This window comes from Trachemys scripta, chromosome 4 (genome assembly GCF_013100865.1).
Source record: "Trachemys scripta elegans isolate TJP31775 chromosome 4, CAS_Tse_1.0, whole genome shotgun sequence".
In the NCBI taxonomy this organism is placed as follows: Eukaryota; Metazoa; Chordata; order Testudines; family Emydidae; genus Trachemys; species Trachemys scripta.
Window position 1 is genome coordinate 100,988,384 of NC_048301.1, and position 22,470 is coordinate 101,010,853.

At 42.1% G+C, this 22,470-nt stretch overlaps 1 protein-coding gene across 1 annotated transcript in view; it reads right to left on the bottom strand.

The window, feature by feature from the left end:
• The window catches only part of INSC (INSC spindle orientation adaptor protein), a 226,189-nt gene that overhangs the window by 75,183 nt on the left and 128,536 nt on the right, over nt 1–22,470 (bottom strand). The window contains exons 6-7 of the mRNA XM_034770348.1: nt 21,431–21,544; nt 3,864–3,989 (exon numbers count right to left, since the gene is read on the bottom strand). Coding sequence (XP_034626239.1) covers nt 3,864–3,989; nt 21,431–21,544 — 240 coding nt within the window. The remainder of the gene's footprint in view (nt 1–3,863; nt 3,990–21,430; nt 21,545–22,470) is intronic.

A 22,470-nucleotide genomic window follows, 5' to 3' on the forward strand; every position in this document is an offset into this window, starting at 1 on the left:
CCTGGCCCCCGGCCCGGCCCCCGGCCCCCAGCCCGGCACCGCCGGCCCGGCCCCTGGCCACCGGCTCGGCACCGTCGGCCCGGCCCCCGGCCACCGGCTCGGCATTGCCGGCCCGGCCCCCGGCTCGGCACCGCCGGCTCGGCCCCCGGCCCGGCACCGCCGGCTCGGCCCCCGGCCCTCGGCTCGGCACCGCCGGCACCGCATGTCCCGATTTTCCCTGACATGTCCGGCTTTTTGGTATTTCCCCCCGGACGGGGATTTGGAGCCCAAAAAGCCGGACATGTCCGGGAAAATCCGGACGTATGGTAACCCTATCGTTGGGGGTGGTTTAATTAGAGCTCTCCCGCTGGCATAGAGCAGCTACATGGGAGACCTTACATCGAGGCAGCTGCAGGAGTACAGCTGTGCCGCTGTAAGGTTCGTAGTGTAGACATAGCCAAAGTGAGTGAGGTAATATCTTTTACTGCACCAACTTCTGGTGGGAAGAGAAGCTTTTGGGCAACACAGAACTCTTCAGGTCTGGGAAAGATACTCCAAGCTTCACATCTAAATGCAAGGTGGAACAGATTGTTTACCATTAAGCAGTTAGCGCATATTCTAGGAGACCATTCAAGGTAGAGTGGCCCATTAATGGGTGATGCTCCAGTAAAGAGAACCTTTTCCAGACCTGAAGAGCTCTTTGTGGTTTGAAAGCTTGTCTTTCCCACCAACTGAAGTTGGTCCAAAAAAAACAAATTACCTTACTCACCTTGTCTCTAATATCCTGGGACTGACATAGCCACAACTATACTACATATACTGTATCTTTACAGTCAGTCTTAATTTTGTCCTTATAACATTTGCAGAAACAAAACAGAACACTTGCTTTACTGTAAATACTAGAAATTTCATTATAGTTTCATTCATATTAGAATTTTTTTATAATGTAATTATGCTACTTTAGTCTGATTTTTTCATGGATTTTAAAATATCTGAACACTAAAGTGTACTCCCATTGCTCCTGTAAACACCACCACACTGTCTTGGTGGTTTCCCTACTTTAAGAGCATTTACATCAGCCCAGACACTCTTATTCTACCACTGAATTTATGAGATTGCATGAAATTGGAGAAATAAAAGAAAATATTTCTAATGTCCCCAGTAACTAAGCCCTATAATTGTTTCCATGAGTAAACCACTCCCTGTTAGCTCAGTTCCCCTCTAAATATTCCATTAGGTGGTTCTTTACAAGCATTAATGGCTTTGAAGACTAATTAGCAAATAATGTTATTTTGTCTTGAATTTATCCAATCTAAATTGTTTTGGATACAATGCATCTTCAGTTTTAATGAATTTTCTGCATTAAAAGTACAGTATCAAAGTGTGCTGAAGTTCTAATGCTCTCCTTCTGGTGTTAAATGCCCTCCTTCCTATGGTCTGATGATGATGCACAGAACAGCAAGTTAAATCCCAACTAGAGCTGGGCAACTTTTTTCAGCCACATTTTTTCCATGGAAAAAATGCAAATTTGGCAACACCAAAATGCTTTGCAAAAAATCATGTCCGTTTCACTGAACCGTTTCAGCTGGATTTTTTTTTTTTTTTTTTTTTGAAAATTGAAATGAAGTGTTTCCATTTTTCAGTTCAATATGACTTTGTTTTGAATTTCCCCCTCTTCTTTCTGATATGGGAAGCATTCCTCCCTTCAGGAACAGTTTACTAAATCCATAAACATAAACACATCCTCAACAGCCACAAAATCCTAGCTGACAGAGTGATAGATGGCTGCTTTAGGGTTAGTATAGGGCAGTGGTTCTCAACTAGGGGTCCGGGGCTCCTGGGGGGCCACGAGCAGGTTTCAGGGGGTCCGCCAAGCAGGACCAGTGTTACACTTGCTGGGGCCCAGGGCAGAAAGCCGGAGTCCCACTGCATGGGGCTGAAGCCTGAGGCCCTGAGCCCCACCACCCGGGGCTGAAGCAGAAACCTGAGCAACTTAGCTTCACAGGGCCCCTGTGGCATAGGGCCCTGGACAATTGCCCTGCTTGCTACCCCTTAATGCCGGCCCTGGCTTTTATATGCAGAAAACCAGTTATTGTGGCACATTGTGGAGTTTTTATAGCATGTTTGAGGGGGCCTCAGAAAGAAAGAAAAAGGTTGAGAACCCCTGGTATAGGAGATCATCTGTCATTTTCTTTTTCATTTCCAATTTCCTAAGCTCTCTCAAATATAACTCAAATTAACTATCACCCAAGTAGGCTCTCCTCCTGGCTGTCCCATTTTTCCACTATCAGAGTGAATTAACTCTTCTGTTTCCTCATTAAATCATATCCGCCTAACTAATCATTATTATAGATTTATTCCCTTTCGTCTCCATTAAACGTTTGTATAGTTGTCTTGCTTTTCTTTAGCTTCCCCCTTTTCCAGCTGCACCTCCCTTCTTTCTTCTCAGGAAAAAAAAAACAAAGACAGCTGTCTCTGCCACACATTACATCACTAACAACTGAATGTTCCTGTCTTGAACCTTAACTCTGTTTAACCAGATGTAGGAAACAAAACTTCTCAGCTCCAGTTCTGGCCTTTAATGGACAAGGCACAGATTCTGAGAAGGTGTGGATTTAGGGATTGACAGCCCAATTGACAAATGAATTGGTGAATCCAATGGTAAAGATCTCAATTAAAAATAGTCAAACACCAGCAAAGAGTTGATTTTGTCCAAACTTGTCCTTCCCACCTCCTCTCCCCATTACAATCAGCCCAGACACATATAGGCACAAGGACAACTGCTTCTTCTTGGACTTCTGTAATGTCATCTTAACATTTTGTATGTCCTGTATCAAGGGACTACATCCTGACTTTGCCAGGGAATGGCCTAGACTAGATCGAACAGGTTGTTTCCCCCCTTTAGCAGTTTTGTTGCCACAATTATTACAGATGTAATGGGTGAACCCTTGAGACTTCTTCCTGTGTCATTCTGAACTAATACTTATTTCAACAAAAATGTGAGAAGTTATCTTCATTAAACCTAGGCTTATTGACTTAATTTTTGCTGCAGATGTGCTGTCATACTTTGCTTGAGTTCTGGGTAGTAAATTACAAGACATGTCAATGTAAAGTAGCAGTGAAATAATTTATCATTAACTTGAAGAGGCACATTATTCAACTGTAGAAGATGAGTGTTTTATGAAACACAAAGGATGAGATCATGATTTAGTGACTGGTAGAAGTGCTCATTTTCCTAAATATAGAAGTGTACTTTTGTGGGTGATGGTGGATTAAAGTATAAGCAGTCCAAATAATTTTGTGGGATAATGTTTTCATGTCAGCTATCAGTGTTAAAATGGTCTTCTACATGACTTATTGCTTATTGGTGGAAGCCTCTTCCTAACATTCAGCTATTATATTTGTCTCTATACTAGTGCAATTATACCCCTTATACATTGCCTCATTACTACAGAGGTGCCTTGCAGGGACGTCAGAAAAAAGGGCTTAAACATGTTTAAAGCTCTCCACATTTCAAGGGTTGGGTTATTTGGAACACTGGGATTTCTAAACAAAGACTTTAACAAGTCCAGCGGTAATTACTTCAATAATTTCTTGACACAGCCATCAATGCATCTACTTGCCTTATGGAAATTATCCCTACTTAGAGAGATCATTTGTACAGACAATTGAACGGTATAATGTTATTGCTGAAACGAATAGTGTAAACATTGAAGATGTGCTCAGTGTGGGAAAATTGAGCTCATCACCAAGCAGGGTATCAAACACAAGCCTGAACTGAATCCAAACACATTCCCAAGTTACCAATTACTAGACGAGATTAACGATTAGACTCCACTGTTCTTGTTGAACAATCACCGTAAAGAGCATTGAAATAACAATACCTTTTCCAGCTGGTGAATCCCTTCCTCCACACAGCATATGGATGCCAGTGTTCTGAGAGTCTGGGGATAAAGGCACCTGAAACAATCCTGGCGGCAGATCTTAAAGAGAGCAACAACACCTCCTTCCTGTAAGAGGAAAGCAAACTCAAATCAGCAACACTAATTACTACTTTGCACTTAATTGTTCTTTTTGAAAGATCAGGGATAATAAATGTTCTTTCAATACTTTCTCCAAATTAACTACTGCCACAACAACAAAAAAGGTGTTAAGATCGCACAGAGGAGTCAAATTGATTAGTGCTTATAAATTAGGAGATGAAAGAGTAATGTAGCCTCAGTGGGAGGTGTGTTTAAACTATTGACTTTTACCATTTACAAACACCATTTTAATTAAACCTGTCATATAAGTGAAAATTATACACAGAATTATCATCAGAATTTCCAGTCTTGTGGTGGTAGCAATATTTGCTTGAAAAATTTAGCTGGGGAAAAGAAGAGCTTCTGCCAGTAAATATTGGTTTTAGGGCAAAAATAAGAAACCCACTGCAAATACTTTACAATCTTCCACATTTCTGAATCTCACACACACACACCATTATTGGCCTCATATGTTGCCAAAATGTTACAGGGATGCACTAGAGATTTATGTATGTGTGTATCCAAACAAGTGATCTTCCCTAAAACATTTCCAATTTTGCCTTTAGAAAAAGATAACATTATGGCACTTTTCATTACTATTCCAAAGGTCTACTCTGGTAAACAGTACCTTTCAAATTCTGGGATTTCACATGAGAGGCAAGCTCTTCATTCTGAGGAACAAATGACTGAGAAGATCTAGAGTATTAAGTCCAGCAAGGAGACAGACATCCTTGCATAACATCTAAACACATGCAAGGGGAGCGCAGTAGAAGAAAGGCAAAACAAAGTTAGGAATGGTGACAGCTTTTAGAGAAGTGAGGGGGAGCAGAATCCATAAGGAAGATTGCACGTGAGGAGTGATTGGATCTGGGGAAGACTCTGATGAAATTATGTAAACCTGAACAAAGATATGGGTTCTGGTTGGGCAATGGCCAAAGCCCTAGATCTTACTTTGCCTAAACAAGTTTTCCCATCCTTAACATAATCATGTATCTAATCACCTCTCAGACATACAAATGGTGTTTTGGTGCAGTCAGTCTTCTCCCGGCGTCTCTTGGTCCATTCCTCACTAAGTGGATACATACACACACACAGGGTGAAACTACCCCAAAAGGATATTCATGAAAATATCATATACTGACATTCTGTTAAAATAGAGATTAATGAGAGCTGCCACAGAAAAGCTTACAAGAAAAAGGTTAACCTTGTGGTCACATGCATTGGGACTTGAGAAACAAGGCTCACTTCCCAGTCCTGTCACACACTTGCTTGTGTGACCCTGGGCAAGTCACTCACTCCCTCTGTGACTTAGTATATCCATTTTGCAGATGGGAAACTAACACCTTCTTTCTCCTATTCTGTATGTCTTGTCTATTTACATGATAAGGTTGACGCATAAAGTCTTTCTGACTACATTTGTACAGATCTTGGTTGGGGTCTGTAAGTGCTACCATAAAACAAATAAGAGTCACATCCCATATGACTCTGAATAATGTTGCAAATTCAAGAGATAAATGCTAATCCATTCACTGATTCCTAACAATTAATCAGAAGTATTATTAAATCCTACCATTTACAAATCTTCAATTGGAGACAAATCCTGACACAATCTGAGCACCTACAACTCCTATTGACTTCAGTGGGAGATCCATGCACTCTCAACACTTTAGAAATTGACTGAGTTTCTCCATTCTTCTGGGTATAGTTGACATAATGAATGACATCATTAATAAAGAGGAATAAATGTAAATATACATTTAAAAAATCCAAACATACACTCACTTTCCATGTTTTTATCCTATTTTTACTAATTTGTTTCAAATGTTAAGGCAGTGCTTATATTATATATTGCCTTCAATTATGTAAAAGGAAAGATATAATCAAGATGGAAGCATTTGAAATGTGTTCTCTCTTTTGTTGACAGTAGATGAAAGAGCTTAGCCTAAAGCACTCAGAGATTCCAGGAACTAATTAAAAAATAATCAAACATGAACCAAATGACATTCAGTAAAGGTAGAAATCCTCAGGCATCTTCCTAAATATACCTGAAAGGTCCATGTATTAAGATATTTTTCAATTTCACAGAACTGTCTTTTTGGGGTAGTTTTCTTCTTTGTTTTCATTTTTGTCTTCTTTTACCATTTGTGATGCCTAGAAATACTGTGACACACAGAGCTTTATTGGCATGGGGGTTATGGCATGAATGTGAATCAAACGTTTTATTTTCATTCCAGAAATCACTGTATGATTTTGCATTCTCTATATATGAAAACAATACAAACAGTAGAAGAGTTTGTTTAGAGTATGTTAAATCTAACAAAGTGATACTACTTGAAAAAAATCCGAATTTTGAAAGATGAGCTCTGAATAAATTTTCAAGGTAGAAATTTTATACTGTGCCTTTGACTATGCATGTGTAGTTTCCACCGATACCAATGGAAGAAGTATGCATGTATTTGAGAGCAGAATTTGCTCCTGGAATCATCATAACATATATATAACATATACACAGCAGTAGCACAAAACCTACCACGTAGCTCATTACTGAATCTCTAAAATTAATGAAGGCAATATACTAACAAAATTGCTTTATGTTTCAATCAGATCTTTCTTCCATCAAAGGATATAAAAATGCTTTACAAATATTAATTAATTAAGCCTCAAAACACACCAATGAAAAAGATACAATAGAGTTGGTGCACTGCACTTTTTCTAACCCTAGTGCAATTGGGCATTTCATTATTTCAATTTTAAAGTCCTTGCAGTTTGTCAGATACAAAGAGGACACACTGAACATTGCTCTTTATTGAAGATATGTATTTCTGTACTTCAGTCTTAATAAGTGAATGTTTAGAATGGATGACACTACTAATTCCCAAACAATGGTGGCACATTTATTGCAAGCTTTCTGTGTGATAAAAGCCATCCTGCTTTTATCTAACATGGACAGAAAGTGAGTTATCGACAACTTGCTCAGTAGGAGTGTAGTGAGTCGGTGTGGCTCCCCTCCTGCCCAGAAGAGGGAGCCCACGTGCAGGCATCAGAGTGGGTGGGACCACCACCCCCTGTCCCCGCCCCCCGGAAGTCAAGGGGCGGGACAGGAAGTATAAAGGCCGGCCGCCAGAGCTCAGTCGGCGGCCAGCCACCCCAGGGAGCAGACGTGCGGCCGGGAGCTCCCGGCCAGGAGACCGTCGAAGACCCTAGCTGGCCTGAGCTACCCCGGGCCCGCTACGAGGAGGAGCCGCCGGAGCCCGTTCACGCCCGCTACTGGGAGAATCCCTGGGAACCGAACCCCACTAACCCTGAGGGTGAGACTGGACCTGAACCCCTTCGCCCCTGCTGCTATCCAGAGGAGCCGCCTGAGGACCATTGGCCGGACTTCCCGGCAGAGCTACCAGACTTGCCGCCGAGCCCGGGCAGAGAGGAACCCATGCAGGTGGACTGGCCCGATCCCGGCGCAACGACCGAGGTAGGCTTTAAGGGGGATCACGGAAGTAGCCCGGGGGTAGCCGACCCCGGTCCGGCTGCAACTGAGTGTGAGCCTATGTCAGTGTGTTGCGGTCTGGATACCCCACTGACCAGCAGCGGCAGCAACCGCTGTTAGGGCCCCGGGCTGGAACGCAGTGGAGTGGGTGGGCCTGCGTTCCCCCCTGCCACCCCCGCTCACGGGTGGCAGGCTTCCCCCTCACCCAACGCTCGGCTACAGAAGGCCTGGGCTCTGAACTATTTGCTCGCTCAGCCCCTGCAACAAGGGCCTGAGCCTAACTGTGTTTGCCCCGCCCTGATCCAGGGCCTGGGCTCTGAACTATCTGCTCGCTCAGCCCCTGCAACAAGGGCCTGAGCCTAACTGTGTTTGCCCCGCCCTGATCCAGGGCCTGGGCTCTGAACTATTTGCTCGCTCAGCCCCTGCAAACTAGGGCCTGAGCTAAACTGTGTTTGCCCCGCCCTGATCCAGGGCCTGGGCTCCTGAGCTTTAACTGTGGTTGCTCCGACTCTGCACCAAAGAGCCGGAGCCTCGGGACTAACTGACTGCTTGTACCCACAGTAGTGAGTCGGTGTGGCTCCCCTCCTGCCCGGAAGGGTCGAGCCCCGGCCAGGACCTACTACAAGGAGATACTACCTATTTGTTTCATACCTATATGCTGTATTGAGCTGTAAAGAGTTGATCATAAGTAATGAATCTAGAAAAGCTGAAAAAGGAGATTTCTGCTTCTGTACTGAAGTTTGAGATAAACAAACACCAAACCCAAAAGCTCTCAATTGCTACTGACTTCAAGAAGACTCTCAGCACTTCCCAGGAGTCACTCAGCACCTTGCAAGAACAGGTATCTGCACCTTTAATAATGATTATAGAAGGATTTAGCCCGATGGAGATTAAAATACATAATAATTAGAGATGTGTGAACTAATTCAGAGAAAACAAAGAAGGTGAACTCACAGAGCTGTGCCTGTTTCCAAGACCTTCTGACACATTTAAGCCCACTTCCCCCTTTCACACTCAAATTCTTGCTTAAAACCTGAGCCGAACTAAATGTACCAGAATTTTCCAGCATCAGAATAGTGTCTTATATTGCCTTCAACTCCTCTGAGCACTGTAGGGACTGAGCATTCTGGGGCATAATTAAGAGGCTTGAATTAGAATATCAAGCCCAGTATTGGCAGTTTCAGCCTTAGCATTTCTCTCTCCTAAGGAGACTATTAGCATAGTATTAAATCACAAACCATTAGTATTACCCCTTAATTGTTCATCTGCTAATTTGATTCACTTACAGCAAGGTCTGTTTCTTGAGCGGTATTTTTCCTTTATTTATGTACCATTTATTTGTTATTGGCTTTTGTTGGTTCTTTTAGCTGTCATGAAGCAGAATTAATTTAGAAACAATCTGTTTCACATAAACCAATTTTTCACAAGTGCTAGACTCCATGGTTAAGATTTATAACTCAGGTTGTTGAGGTCTCCCTATGATCTCAAAGCCTAATGACTGATTTTTAATGATTGTTCTATGATTAATGGGTCTTGACATGGAAGCTCCAAGGGAACAAAAATATAATAGACATACTGTAATAAAGAGAAGGATTTTGTGAAAATAGCCCTGCAATGGCCAGACGATACAGCCAATAACTTATGACAGGCCCTTGCTTTAGTTCTGTTTGCTTTTAAAAGTATATACACATTACTAGGGTCTCCATCCCATTGTCACTATAGCATGTACATGTGTGCACAGACACACACACACACACACCATGTACTATTGTCCAAAACTTACAGCCTAATCCTGGGCTTTTTCTTTAGTCAGAATAACACCACCACACACAAAACTAGTTTAGTTGTTCCTAGGGTTTCTCCCTACAGGACTTCCTTTCTTCCTCCCTGTCTCTCATTTGCTTTAGAGACACTACCTTTAATACTGCTGAATAAGCACCAATGTGACCCAACTGATCTGTCTGCCAGGCTGGGTCAAAAGAATAACTCCTTCCCACCACACAGTTTTAGAATCTGACATAATGGGATGAACACACATACTATAGGTTTCACAAAGAAGGAAACTATTTGTTTCTAATGAATATAATGTGCCTTCAACAGGAATAAGAGGCCAGATAGGTTTTCAATTTGGGGCTTTTTTATTTTAGAACCTTTTAAACATTAGCAAAATAACATATTGAAAAAAAAGAACAAAAACTCCACCAAGAATCAAACAAATCAACCTCATCGAACTGGCCATACAACCTTAGCATGGTTTTAATGTCCTAGTTCTTAGATAATCTGTGAAACCTGAAATGGGGGAGAGTTGGAGGTGGGGGAAGAGGGCACAGACATGGGATGGGGATACTAGATCCTGATGCTCAGGGAGAATGAGACTAAAAGTTGCATGAACAATTTTGTGAGTTTGTTTGTTTATTATAAATTACTATCCCTCCCCCCCCACACACACACACACGAGCTTTCACCAGTGAATAGTGGTTTGAAATAGGGCTAATGTGAAACATCAATATCTGAGGGGTTTGTGTGTGGGGCTGAGATTTCACAAAAATTTACACCAATTTACATCTTGCTTCTGAAGGAAATTGTGGACTCATTTCTAGGTTCTTTTTGCCCTGCATCTCAAAAAGTCACTTATGCCAGTGCACAGTGAATACAAAAGGGACATAAAAATACTGCTATTCTGAGCTGGTGTGTGCTCACTGTGCACTGGTGTAAGTGACTACACAAGATGCAGGATGACAGAGAATCAGGCCCAATAAGCTTCAGTGCATGGGAGAAATAATGATACAAGTGGGTGATGCATCCACTACCCACATTTTTTTCAAAGAAGAAACGCTAAGTTGGCAACATCTAAAGATTTTTTGAGAAAGGGAATATTTCTACCTCACTATTTGGAACATGTTTGGCATATCTTGTGCTACTGCCATATAAATATTAGTCGTAAGTGAGTGGGTAAAGAATCTTCTGATATTAGATTAACCACTTTTTCCTCAGACTCCCCCTGGGGTCCCACAATGGTAAAGAAACCATTTTGAAAGGATGATTCTGACCCATTTGACAGTTCCATGTCTGTTCAAAATAAGGCATCCTAACATTGTGTTTTGGACACCACAGAGTGGAGCTCAAATACCAATTTAGAACAAGTTAAGCCTCTCACGCTGTTGCCAGTTTCTACCAGTCATTCAGATTGCACTTGTAAGCAGAGTCTGGATGAGCTCTCTCCTGACATCTTGTGGTGAGGAGTGGAAAAGACTTCAGAGGCTGATCTCGTTTGCATGGACACACCCACCCTGCCTAAGTGCTCAGCATGATGAGAGTGCTTGCCCAAATGATCACTTGTGGCTGATGTTGGATCCCCAATCTCCTTGTATAGGGGCAGGAGTAATAACAAGTTGTTATCCTTGTTATTTGAACTGAGGGCAGCAGAACTGTACCTGGCATAGCCCAAAGCGGGACTCACCCTCAACTGAACAGCTCTTGCTAAGCAGGGGTTATGAGTTCCAAAGACCAATGAGTTGAGAGAGGGTGGGGACAGGTACTTGTACCTGGTGGTGTGGGCCCTAGACACCATTTGACTCTTTCTCTCTCTCCATGGTACAATAAAAGAACTAATTTAGACTCAATTGAGAGTCTTGTTACATGCTGCAGAACTGAAATCACTGATACCTAGATCTAAGTATCAGACCTACTATGGGACAGTGTCTCTATTGCAAGAAACTGCCCAGTATGCATCAGAAGTGGGGCTGAAATCACTGAGAGCTTGGGGGGGGGCTGAAGACCGTGGTAGGCTGGTAAAGAGGTGTGGCAAGTGGCTAGCAGAGCGGCTGGTGGAGAAGTATGGCAAGCGGCCAGCAGAGCCCCGCAGAGGCATGGTGTCAAGGCTGATGACTGACTCTGACATTTCAAAACTGGGGGCCCACAAGGACTCTAAAAATTAATACTCGCCACTCCAAGCTTATATTAAACTCCCAAGGTTACAGCTTTTCTCTGACCTTAGATTGGTACATGCTGCCACCACCCAAGTGCAAAACCCATTTGAGAACCCAGGAAGGCTCACTTGAGAATTCCTTCCTGCGGGGTCCCTCAAGCCCTCCCTTCCCCCACCTCCATCCGGGGAAGAGCTGAGAAGGGGGGGGGGAAGGGAATCAGCTATTGCCACCAGCTAATTAAACATGTGCACAAACCTTTTCGGACCCAAAAATGCAATTCTGTTCTTTAAAAAGATAAATTTTATTAATAAAAAAAGAAGAAAATACATCTGGGAACTTAGGCTTTTGCTAGATTTAAAAAAAAACCAACTACAAGGAACAAGCATCAAGACTAGCTCCTTTGAGGTCCAGCTTAAAGGTTACAAGCAAAACAAAAGCACCTGGGGTTAGCACAGAGGAATCCACAAGCCATAAAGAAATAAAAGGAATAAACCTAATCGCATCTTTCTAGACATTCCCTGATTTACTTACATATCTGGGGTCTCAAATAAGTAGTTTCTAGTTATGATACTGAGGATTTTTCATACCTGGCCCAAGCTTCTCCCAGCATAACTGCTCCCTGTCTGCCTTTCCCTGAGAACAGACAGAGTCCTATTTCAATTTTTTAAAGTTCTAGCCTTTCCATTGGCTCTTTTGGCTAAGTGCCCACTCACTTCCTTTTACTTGTGCATAGCAGTGAGACTTTTTAACCCTTTACAGGTAGAGCAATTAAAGAACAGCTACTAAGAGGGATTTTATAGCTGCTGGCTGGCTGGGTGTCCATAAAAAGAACCCCTCCCCCCTTCATTTATCACATATGGCAATTGGCCATTGGGGTGACGAGCGAGTGCCTGAGCAGTGCAGCATGTAAGGTGCCTCCTTATCCCCCCCTCCCCCGCCTTCCACACAGGGTGGAAGGTGAACTTTGCGGATGAACCTCTGAACTCTGGGGCTGAACTGGCCAAGGACAGCAACTGTGAGTGGGGTACAGAGAAGGGACGGGCACGTTAAAGGGACTTTTAGGTTGCTGGATTTAAGACCCTAAGGGGAAAAGGACACTGCTCAACTTACTTGGGGGTGGTCTTTTGCTCATGGTTTGTGTTTATGAGCCCTAGTTGCGGTGTTTTCCCAAATTAATGCTGAGTTAGTTCCCTCCTTGTATTAAAAGTTTTTGCTACACTCAGACTCTGTGCTTGCGAGAGGGGAAGTATTGCCTCTTGGGGGGGGGGGGAGTGTAATTGTCCCAGATCACTGGGTGGGGGCTTGAGCCAGTTTTGTGTTGTATTGTTAAAAAGGAACCCCTAGATACTGAAACCGGCCCTTTTTGCTGCTGGCTCCACCTGGCAAAAGGGTTACACACTTAATTCACAGAAATGGGAACAGGGACAATAATTCCCTATGTCACAAACAAGCATGTAAATTCTGAACTCTCAAACATTATCACGTGTAAGTGATTTATTAGGGGGGGGAAATAGCTAGATTGGGCTTTTTAGCCTCAACTCTGAGTAGGGGGCAAGAAAGAACTCCAATGCATCCAGGGAAGCTCAGGAAAGGTGGAAGGTATTATCCACTCCCAGTGCACTGTGTGTGGCGGGGAGGGGGGGGGGGGGGGGGGGGGGGGGGGAGGCTGCATAAACTGTACCATCTTCCCCCTGGCCCCACCTTCTCTGACTCATCCCCCTTTTCTGGGGCCATGAATGTCCAATGGAGCACACAAAGACAGCCAACCTTCTAGAGCTACCAGTCCTTTTCCTTTGCTGGAACTCTACAGGGAAATATTCTTTGTATTCACTCTACATCCTGCCTATCTATGCAAGACAGGGATAATCTGTTGCAATATGTATCGTTTACCTTTAATATCAACATCTTGTATACTTTGAGTGACAACATGCAGTTAGGGACTCGATCCAGATCTAGCCTGAACCATATTGGCAGCCCTCTTTGTGTATGTCCTGATCCCGCACGCATTGAAGTCAATAGGACATTTGCCATTAAACTTCACTGGGGGCAAGATTAGGCTCCAGGTGAGTCAGCACTGTACAGGCTGGATTTATGCACGTATGTTGTAGAGATATTTGGTATTAGCAAATGTCATGTTTGCTAGAATTAATATTTACTATTTAGGTGTAGTTGTAATTTCAGCATAAAGCTGTGTTTCATGGACAAACTCCGCTCTTAACACAGTGAACAGCACATGGCTCAGTTATTCACCCTTATAAAATTTCCCTCACAGTTCAACAATTTAGGGACTGGCTTTCAGAAATGCTGCTGTCACACAATTCCAGTTAAGTCAAGGGGAAATGGAAGTGCTGAGAACATCTGAAAAATCAGACCCATCAGAATGTCTAACACTCCTACCCAAACACAGATGAAGTTGCATCTTTGTGTGTCTGTGTTCGCTGAGGCTACCAATGTAGCCTGGCCACACTGCTACATGTTATATTCTTGTCATTACCCAAGATGGCTTGTCCTTGAAAAGTACTTTAATGAGAGACACCGCCCCCCCCCCCTCCAAAAAAAAAGCCCAAGGTACTGTAGGAAGTGGTGATAACATTAGATGGTTTCCATCTGAGGCCCAGCATCTAAGGCTTTCTTCCAGCAACTAGCAGAAGTTACTAGATCGCAGGCCCTGGTTCTCATGGGAGACTTTAATCACCCTGATATCTGCTGGGAGAGCAATACAGCAGTGCACAGACAATCCAGGAAGTTTTTGGAAAGTGTAGGGGACAATTTCCTGGTGCAAGTGCTGGAGGAACCAACTAGAGGCAGAGCTCTTCTAGACCTGCTGCTCACAAACCGGGAAGAATTAGTAGGGGAAGCAAAAGTGGATGGGAACCTGGGAGCCAGTGACCATGAGATGGTCGAGTTCAGGATCCTGACACAAGGAAGAAAGGAGAGCAGCAGAATACGGACCCTGGACTTCAGAAAAGCAGACTTTGACTCCCTCAGGGAACTGATGGGCAGGATCCCCTGGGAGAATAACATGAGGGGGAAAGAAGTCCAGGAGAGCTGGCTGTATTTTAAAGAATCCTTATTGAGGTTACAGGAAAAAACCATCCCAATGTGTAGAAAGAACAGTAAATATGGCAGGCGACCAGCTTGGCTTAACAGTGAAATCCTTGCGGACCTTAAACGCAAAAAAGAAGCTTACAAGAAGTGGAAGCTTGGACAAATGACCAGGGAGTATATAAAAATATTGCTCAGGCATGCAGGAGTGAAATCAGGAAGGCCAAATCATACTTGGAGTTGCAGCTAGCAAGAGATGTTAAGAGTAACAAGAAGGGTTTCTTCAGGTATGTTAGCAACAAGAAGAAAGTCGAGGAAAGTGTGGGCCCCTTACTGAATGAGGGAGGCAACCTAGTAACAGAGGATGTGGAAAAAGCTAATGTACTCAATGATTTTTTTGCCTCTGTCTTCACGAACAAGGTCAGCTCCCAGACTGCTGCACTGGGCAGCACAGTATGGGGAGAAGGTGACCAGCCCTCTGTGGAGAAAGAAGTGGTTCGGGACTATTTAGAAAAACTGGACGAGCACAAGTCCATGGGGCCGGATGCGCTGCATCCGAGAGTGTTAAAGGAGTTGGCGGATGTGATTGCAGAGCCATTGGCCATTATCTTTGAAAACTCATGGTGATTGGGGGAGGTCCCAGATGACTGGGAAAAGGTTAATGTAGTGCCCATCTTTTAAAAAGGGTAGGAGGAGGATCTGGGTAACTACAGGCCAGTCAGCCTCACCTCAGTCCCTGGAAAAATGGAGCAGGTCCTCAAGGAATCAATTCTGAAGCACTTAGAGGAGAGGAAAGTGATCAGTAACAGCATGGATTCACCAAGGGCAAGTCATGCCTGACTAACCTAATTGCCTTCTATGAGGAGATAACTGACTCTGTGGATGAGGGGAAAGCAGTGGATGTGTTATTCCTTGACTTTAGCAAAGCTTTTGATACAGTCTCCCACAGTATTCTTGCCAGCAAGTTAAAGAAGTATGGGCTGGATGAATGGACAATAAGGAGGATAGAAAGCTGGCTAGATCGTCGGGCTCAACAGCTCCATGTCTAGTTGGCAGCCGGTTTCAAGTGGAGTGCCCCAGGGGTCGGTCCTGGGGCCAGTTTTGTTCAATATCTTCATTAATGATCTGGAGGATGCTGTGGACTGCACTCTCAGCAAGTTTGCAGATGACACTAAACTGGGAGGAGTGGTAGATACGCTGGAGGGTAGGGATAGGATACAGAGGGACCTAGACAAATTAGAGGATTGGGCCAAAAGAAACCTGATGAGGTTCAACAAGGACAAGTGCAGAGTCCTGCACTTAGGACGGAAGAATCCCATGCACTGTTACAGACTAGGGACCGAATGGCTAGGAAGCAGTTCTGCAGAAAAGGACCTAGGGGTTACAGTGGATGAGAAGCTGGATATGAGTCAACAGTGTGCCCTTGTTGCCAAAAAGGCTAATGGCATTTTGGGCTGTATAAGTAGGGGCATTGCCAGCAGATCGAGGGACATGATCATTCCCCTCCATTAGACATTGGTGAGGCCTCACCTGGAGTACTGTGTCCAGTTTTGGGCCCCACACAAGAAGGATGTGGAAAAATTGGAAAGAATCCAGCAGAGGGCAACAAAAATGATTAGGGGGCTGGAGCACATGACTTATGAGGAGAGGCTGAGGGAACTGGGATTGTTTAGTCTGCAGAAGAGAAGAATGAGGGGGGATTTGATAGCTGCTTTCAACTACCAACCTGAAAGGGGGTTCCAAAGAGGATGGATCTAGACTGTTCTCAGTGGTACCTGATGACAGAACAAGGAGTAATGGTCTCAAGTTACAGTTGGGGAGGTTTAGGTTGGATATTAGGAAAAACTTTTTCACTAGGAGGGTGGTGAAGCACTGGAATGGGTTACTTAGGGAGGTGGTGGAATCTCCTTCCTTAGAGGTTTTTAAGGTCAGGCTTGACACAGCCCTGGCTGGGATGATTTAGTTGGGGATTGGTCCTGCTTTGAGCAGGGGGTTGGACTAGATGACCTCCTGAGGTCCCTTCCAACCCTGATATTCTAGGATTCTATGATTCTAAGGGGCTGCTGGAATTGCTTGCAGAGGCCCTGACCTTCATGAAATTAAAGATTCCATAGCACTCAACCTAACATGCTGGCCATGGTAATAACTTTACCTGCCGTCAGCTCCCCTGTGGTTTGTGTGTTGTTGCAGCGCACTGTTAAATGGCTGTGGCATTTCACCACCACCCCCAGCATGCCTTCACTTCAGTGGTAGATGGAGATTATTTTTTATATGGAGTCTGTATAATCTTGGGCCTGTGATAGAGGGAATTAGTGGGAGTCCCAGGAAGCATTCTGGCCGCCTCAGAATGTCTCTTGGAGCTCTGGCGATTAGAAACTAGAATGGGAGCTCTGTCACCTTTCTACAGGATGATACATGTTCTCCCCTGACCTTCATTAGTAAAGTTTTGCTGGCCAATGTGGAACCATGTGCTAAGTCTCATTCTAGTGTCAGTCACAAACTCGTACTGTCCTTGCATTCAGGAAGTGAAAGTATTTGGTCTGTGGCTTGCCTTTGCAGAAAGACAAATATATATATATGAGTGGAGGAAAGACTCTCTCTCATCTCCCCTTCTGTCCACCTGTGCAGGTTCAAGATCATCATCATCTTACCACTGGAAGTAGAGATCAGTGAAAAACTATTTGATCAGTTTTGCTTCCTTTTCTATTCACAGCATTTATGCAAACACATTGAGATTTTCTCTAATTTCTTCACTATTTGAAATAATCAGTCATCTCCATGGCTTGCTTTCTGGAAGTATTCAAACACAAAAGCTTAAAAAAACATTTTCCATGAGTATTTGTAGTAGTAAATGGCACACAAAGGGGTGCAAATAAACCCAAAGTGAATTCATTTAAAAATACAAACAACTATGTGAGAAATATTATTTTTGCTATATATCCATCTTATCTTTTGGTAAATTGGCATTTTATTTTCTTACATGGCACTTTAGCCCTTTTTATACATGTGCACATATTTGTGTGCATGTCGTGGTTTAAAAATGTATATGTATTCGGATTGCTCTATTTACAATATATTAGGGGACATTCATAACATTTTTTTTTAAATGAACATACACAGTGCCAGATTCACTACAGCCCTGCATCTTGTGTAGTCTTTTACACCAGTGCAAATTGGGTATCAAATGCTACCAAAACTGAAGATGATCATTTTACAGCCATTTTGCACTAGTAGAAGTAACTGCTGAGTAACATCGCATCAGCCCACAATGTACATGTTTGTAACATTATACTAAATGTGCCTGCATCATCTTGTTAGCATTTCTTTTCACAATTGCAGAGATAAGATTGGACTTTTAAAAGAAATGTTTATTTTGATAACATTAAGCCTAAACCCAATGTGCAATTAATGCTGTCTACAGGAGATCTCTAAATAATTTGATAGGTTACTAAAACAAACTTGGCAACATTTCAACTATGGATTTTTAGATCAGATCATACTAATGGTTCTGCTTCCTTAAAGGATGGACAATCATTGGACTGAGTAATTCATTGAATACATCACAGTAACATGTACAGATCTTGGGTTGCAGTTGAAACCCAGCCAAATGGCTGCATTTTAGAATGTGCAGCTTTTCCTCTATAAAGCTGTGACATACTTTGCCCTCTTATTCCTTAAATAACTAATACTGATAGCTGCAGGTATTCACTTCAGTTCTAATATGCTCTGCAATCTCTAGTTAGAGCAGACTGAACTGAGGCAGCTAAATGACAGGAGAATTTCCAGAAGCACCATAGAAAACCTTAAAGTTCTCATTAACAAGGACAGAAGGCAAAGGTGGCTTTATGCCACCTTTCTGCTCCGTAATCCTGGGACTGGCTAGGGGCCTAAGGAGGCACTCGCACCAGTTTATAAGTCTCCTAAGAGGCCATTATGAGCATAACAATCTACAGAGCACAGTGTGCTTTAGCCCATGAAACATCTTTTCCCACTCCCAGTACAATTCCTGCCCCAGGAGGTGAAGGGAATGCTTGGCTGCTCATTTAGAGTAGATATAAGGTTTCTTTTCACCCTCAAAATCTATCTCAGATTTCCTGTGTCTTTGGGTAAGTTATTTAGCCTTTCTGTGCCTTAACCTAGGGCAGGTCTCCACTATGGGGCTAAATCGACCTAAGTTACACAACTCCAGCTATGTTATTCATGTAGCTGGAGTCAACGTACCTTGGGTCGACTTATTGCGGTGTCTACACTGCGCTGGGTCGATGGGAGAAACTCTCTCGTCAACTTACCTTATGCTTCTCATTACGGTGGAGTACCAGAGTCGACAGGAGAGCCATCAGCAGACGATTTAGCGAGTCTTTACCAGACCCACTAAATCGACCTCCTGTGGCTCAATCGCCACAGTGTTGATCCACAGTAAGTGGAGACAAACCCTTAGTTCTCCATCTGTAAAAATGGGATAACAATACTTCCCTTCCTCACAATGCTGTGTTGTGAGGATAAACACATTAAAAATTGTAAATCACTTTGAGATTTGCTGATGAAAAGTGCTGTATGAGAGTTAGGTGTTAGTATTCTTACATGCCAATAAAATCCTCTTTGTGTGAAAAAGCCATTCTGCATGAAATGGGTTGTTTTCATCCCTCCACTGGGCTCTATGCAGATGCATCTTTGCCAATTTCCGGGAGCAGAGCAGTGGGGATACTACTGTCCATTACATTTTAAAGTAAAGATGTTGCTCAATGTTCATATAAATATACTAGCACACTTGTTCTTCTTGATATTTTGCAGAGCTATTGAGTTAAACATTTAACTCAAGCATTTAAAGGAAGTTAATTAAGTGATACAAGATAAGTATATTATACTAGGTTGTAGAGGAAAATGAACTACAATAAGGCTAACAAAATAAAACTAATAAAACTGTTTTTGTAAAGTCTATTAGTGCCCAACCTACTAGAAGTATTTTCATTTACATCTGTGAGCTTTGGATCAGACCTTAAGTTACTTTTTCAGAATCCATATAAATATTGGCAATTCATGAACATGTATGTTAGAGAAATTGGCATCAATTAAATTATACAAATAGCATAGGATATCAACATACATAGTGCAAGCCTCCACTTTCATTGATAAACTATACCAGTAATTGTTGTTTTTACTTTAATTTGAAGTCACTCAAACTCTTTTGGGGTTCATGTATTATTGATTCGGCCATGAGTCTCTTAAAAGACATATCTTCTCCTAGGGTTATTATTTTCTTTTAGATTTGAAAACAAATTTATAAATACAGGTTTTTAGTTCTTTCGACAGTATACTGTCTTTACTCTAGTCATAAACTAGCACTCTTCCTTGAAACTCCTTTTGGGACTTCAAGTAGAGTTCTAATATCTATACCTTACAATGCACCTTCAGTTTTAAAAACATAAACAAAACATTTTAAGCCTACTCTTCATTGATGCCAAATGTTTCTAAAAGCTGCTAAAATGACTGACAGATAAAATTGTCTACTGCCCTTTCATGTTGAAAATGATGTTATCAGTTAAATGCATACATGCATCCAGCAATTCAGAGTTTTATCAATCAATATGTCTCAAAAGAACATGATGCTCCTTTTATACCTGATAAGAAAAAATATCTTGATCCAACTGGATCAAGTGTTGTCGTGTAGCAAAAGATAATTTACTACAAAACTGTCAAAACTATTCTTGTAATGGCTTATGGAATTAAATAGTTAAGCAAAACACATAATAAATGTAAGATATCCACAGCTAGTTGCAGATTCAGAAATGGTAAGGAAACTAGAAATGTGAATGGTCCATTCTCCTATTGGTATGTCCATGTAAGTTTCAAATATTAACAGGTGCTCGGCCTGAATATCAAGGGAACAACAGACCCCTTTATTCTCAGATATCCTTCAATCCATGGCAGAATTCCCACTGATATCAATGGAAGTTGTGTATGGACTGGGGTTGTATATGACATATGATTTTTGAATGGCACAAGGTGAATTTTCAAAATGCTGAACTGGATAAAATAAGGATACTGAAGCATAAAATTCCAGTGGACAGTATGTTATAAATTACAGAGGTCACTCTAATGCCGAATACACAGTGTTTGGGGTGGTGCCGATGGGAGCGTACACTATTAAAAAGCCCAAAAGAACCTGTAACTCATCAAAAGCCTATCCCTAGAGAATAGACGGCAAAAGGTTAGCCATACAGGAAAGCAGCTAGCCCTCTCTAGCCAATTCATGTGCCAGTAACAAGGCTGGGTTCCAGTAAGGCCGGTTCTTCTGGGTTGTCATCATAACACAGTGATGTGATGTAATTATCCCCTTAACGAACATGCTGTGTTCTATTTGTGTTCAGACTGGCTCGTGGCCTATTTCAGGAGGTTTCCACCATTACCATTTAGCTCTTCTAGCCTCACAGATGGAAATTTAAGGGGGAAAATATTGAATTAGCGCCTCATGAAAACTTCAACTTCTACATAAATAGCTATATTATGAACACCACAATTACACTTAAAATGTCAGTACTGAGATAGGGTCACATGTTCCATGACACCTGCAATGCAACATCATCTGTGCCATCCTCTACCCAGCTGTCACTCTCCCGTATGTCCGTCTTCTTTGATATTTTTAAATAAAAGAAGAAAAACATGGTTTCTTAAAGTAAAAATTTATTTTATCATTAAACTGGATTAGCTGAAATAAAAAGTACCAGCCTGCTGCACTATAAAATTTCATATTACAACCTGTACAGTATATTTATCATAAATGCCCAGTTAGTAACTCTAAACCAACCATTCCCATAATACATGGTAATTAATCTAGTTCTAGATTTACTTCTGGATTGCTCTCAGAACAAGAAGTAGCTTCCCCAACACTTGGGAAACCTCTGGACCATGCAACTATAATAAAAAAAAATAGCCAGTTAACGCTACATTGAATGAATTTGTGTGCACCTTACCTTAGCTATGATGCGGCACAATTGAGCACCCTCTTGGGTAAGGCTGAATAAACCAATGGTAGATGATTCTGTGATATATATATTATCTGATGAATTTATTTGTCTCACAAGATTCTGTGCAACACAAAAAGATAATAAACACCAGTTACTTCCAATGAGAAGAATCAAGGGGGGGATCGCTGTGGTTTTTCTTTTAGGTTGGAGTAACTGACTCTAGTCAGTTTAATCAGTTTTGAAGTTACTAATCACACAGTGAAGGGAAAGAGAGAGAAAAAGACATTGTATGGACCAAATTCTGCCCTTATTAACATTGGATTAACATATTTATTTCAGCTGCATAGATGTAACTGAGGGTTGAATTTGCCTCTACACCTCTTTATATAGAGATCTCTATTAAGAAAATAATAATATATTTAACATACTGAACAAAGAGCACTGTAATTATTTGGGAGAACATTATTTGATTTAGCATGGAATTATTCTATGATTTGCAAAGGGTGATTAATTTGCTTAGCTCATAACTGACATAATGCTATGAATCTCCTATTTTTACGCCGAAGTAATGCTGCAGACTACTGACCTAACAGGTCTTTTCCTCTTCTAGGCTCCACAGTTCTATAATAGGATTCTGCTAAGATCTATTAGGTACCCTCAAACTATAGAGGAAGTCTCATAGGTCAGTGCATGGCCTTGTGACAGAAAAAACACCGATTAAGTCTCCAGTAAATGTAATTGATTAAATGCATATTTTCTTTTTAAATTGTTATCTTGTTTTTGCATGTGTACCACTGCATTTGCGCAGATTAAGGGGGTTGTTAGAAGAGTATAGACTCCATGATGCTACATTTAATGTTGTTCTCTCCACCAGTGCATGTTATCATTACAAAGAAGAAATACACAATGATAATGGTCTTTAAGAAAGAAGCTCTGTATTTTTATTTTTCTCATATCTTTGGAAGTGCAGAGAAAAATTCCACATTTATAAGCTTATGAGCCAAAATTCAGTCCACTTCTCTTCAACAGGCTGTATTTCTGTCTTT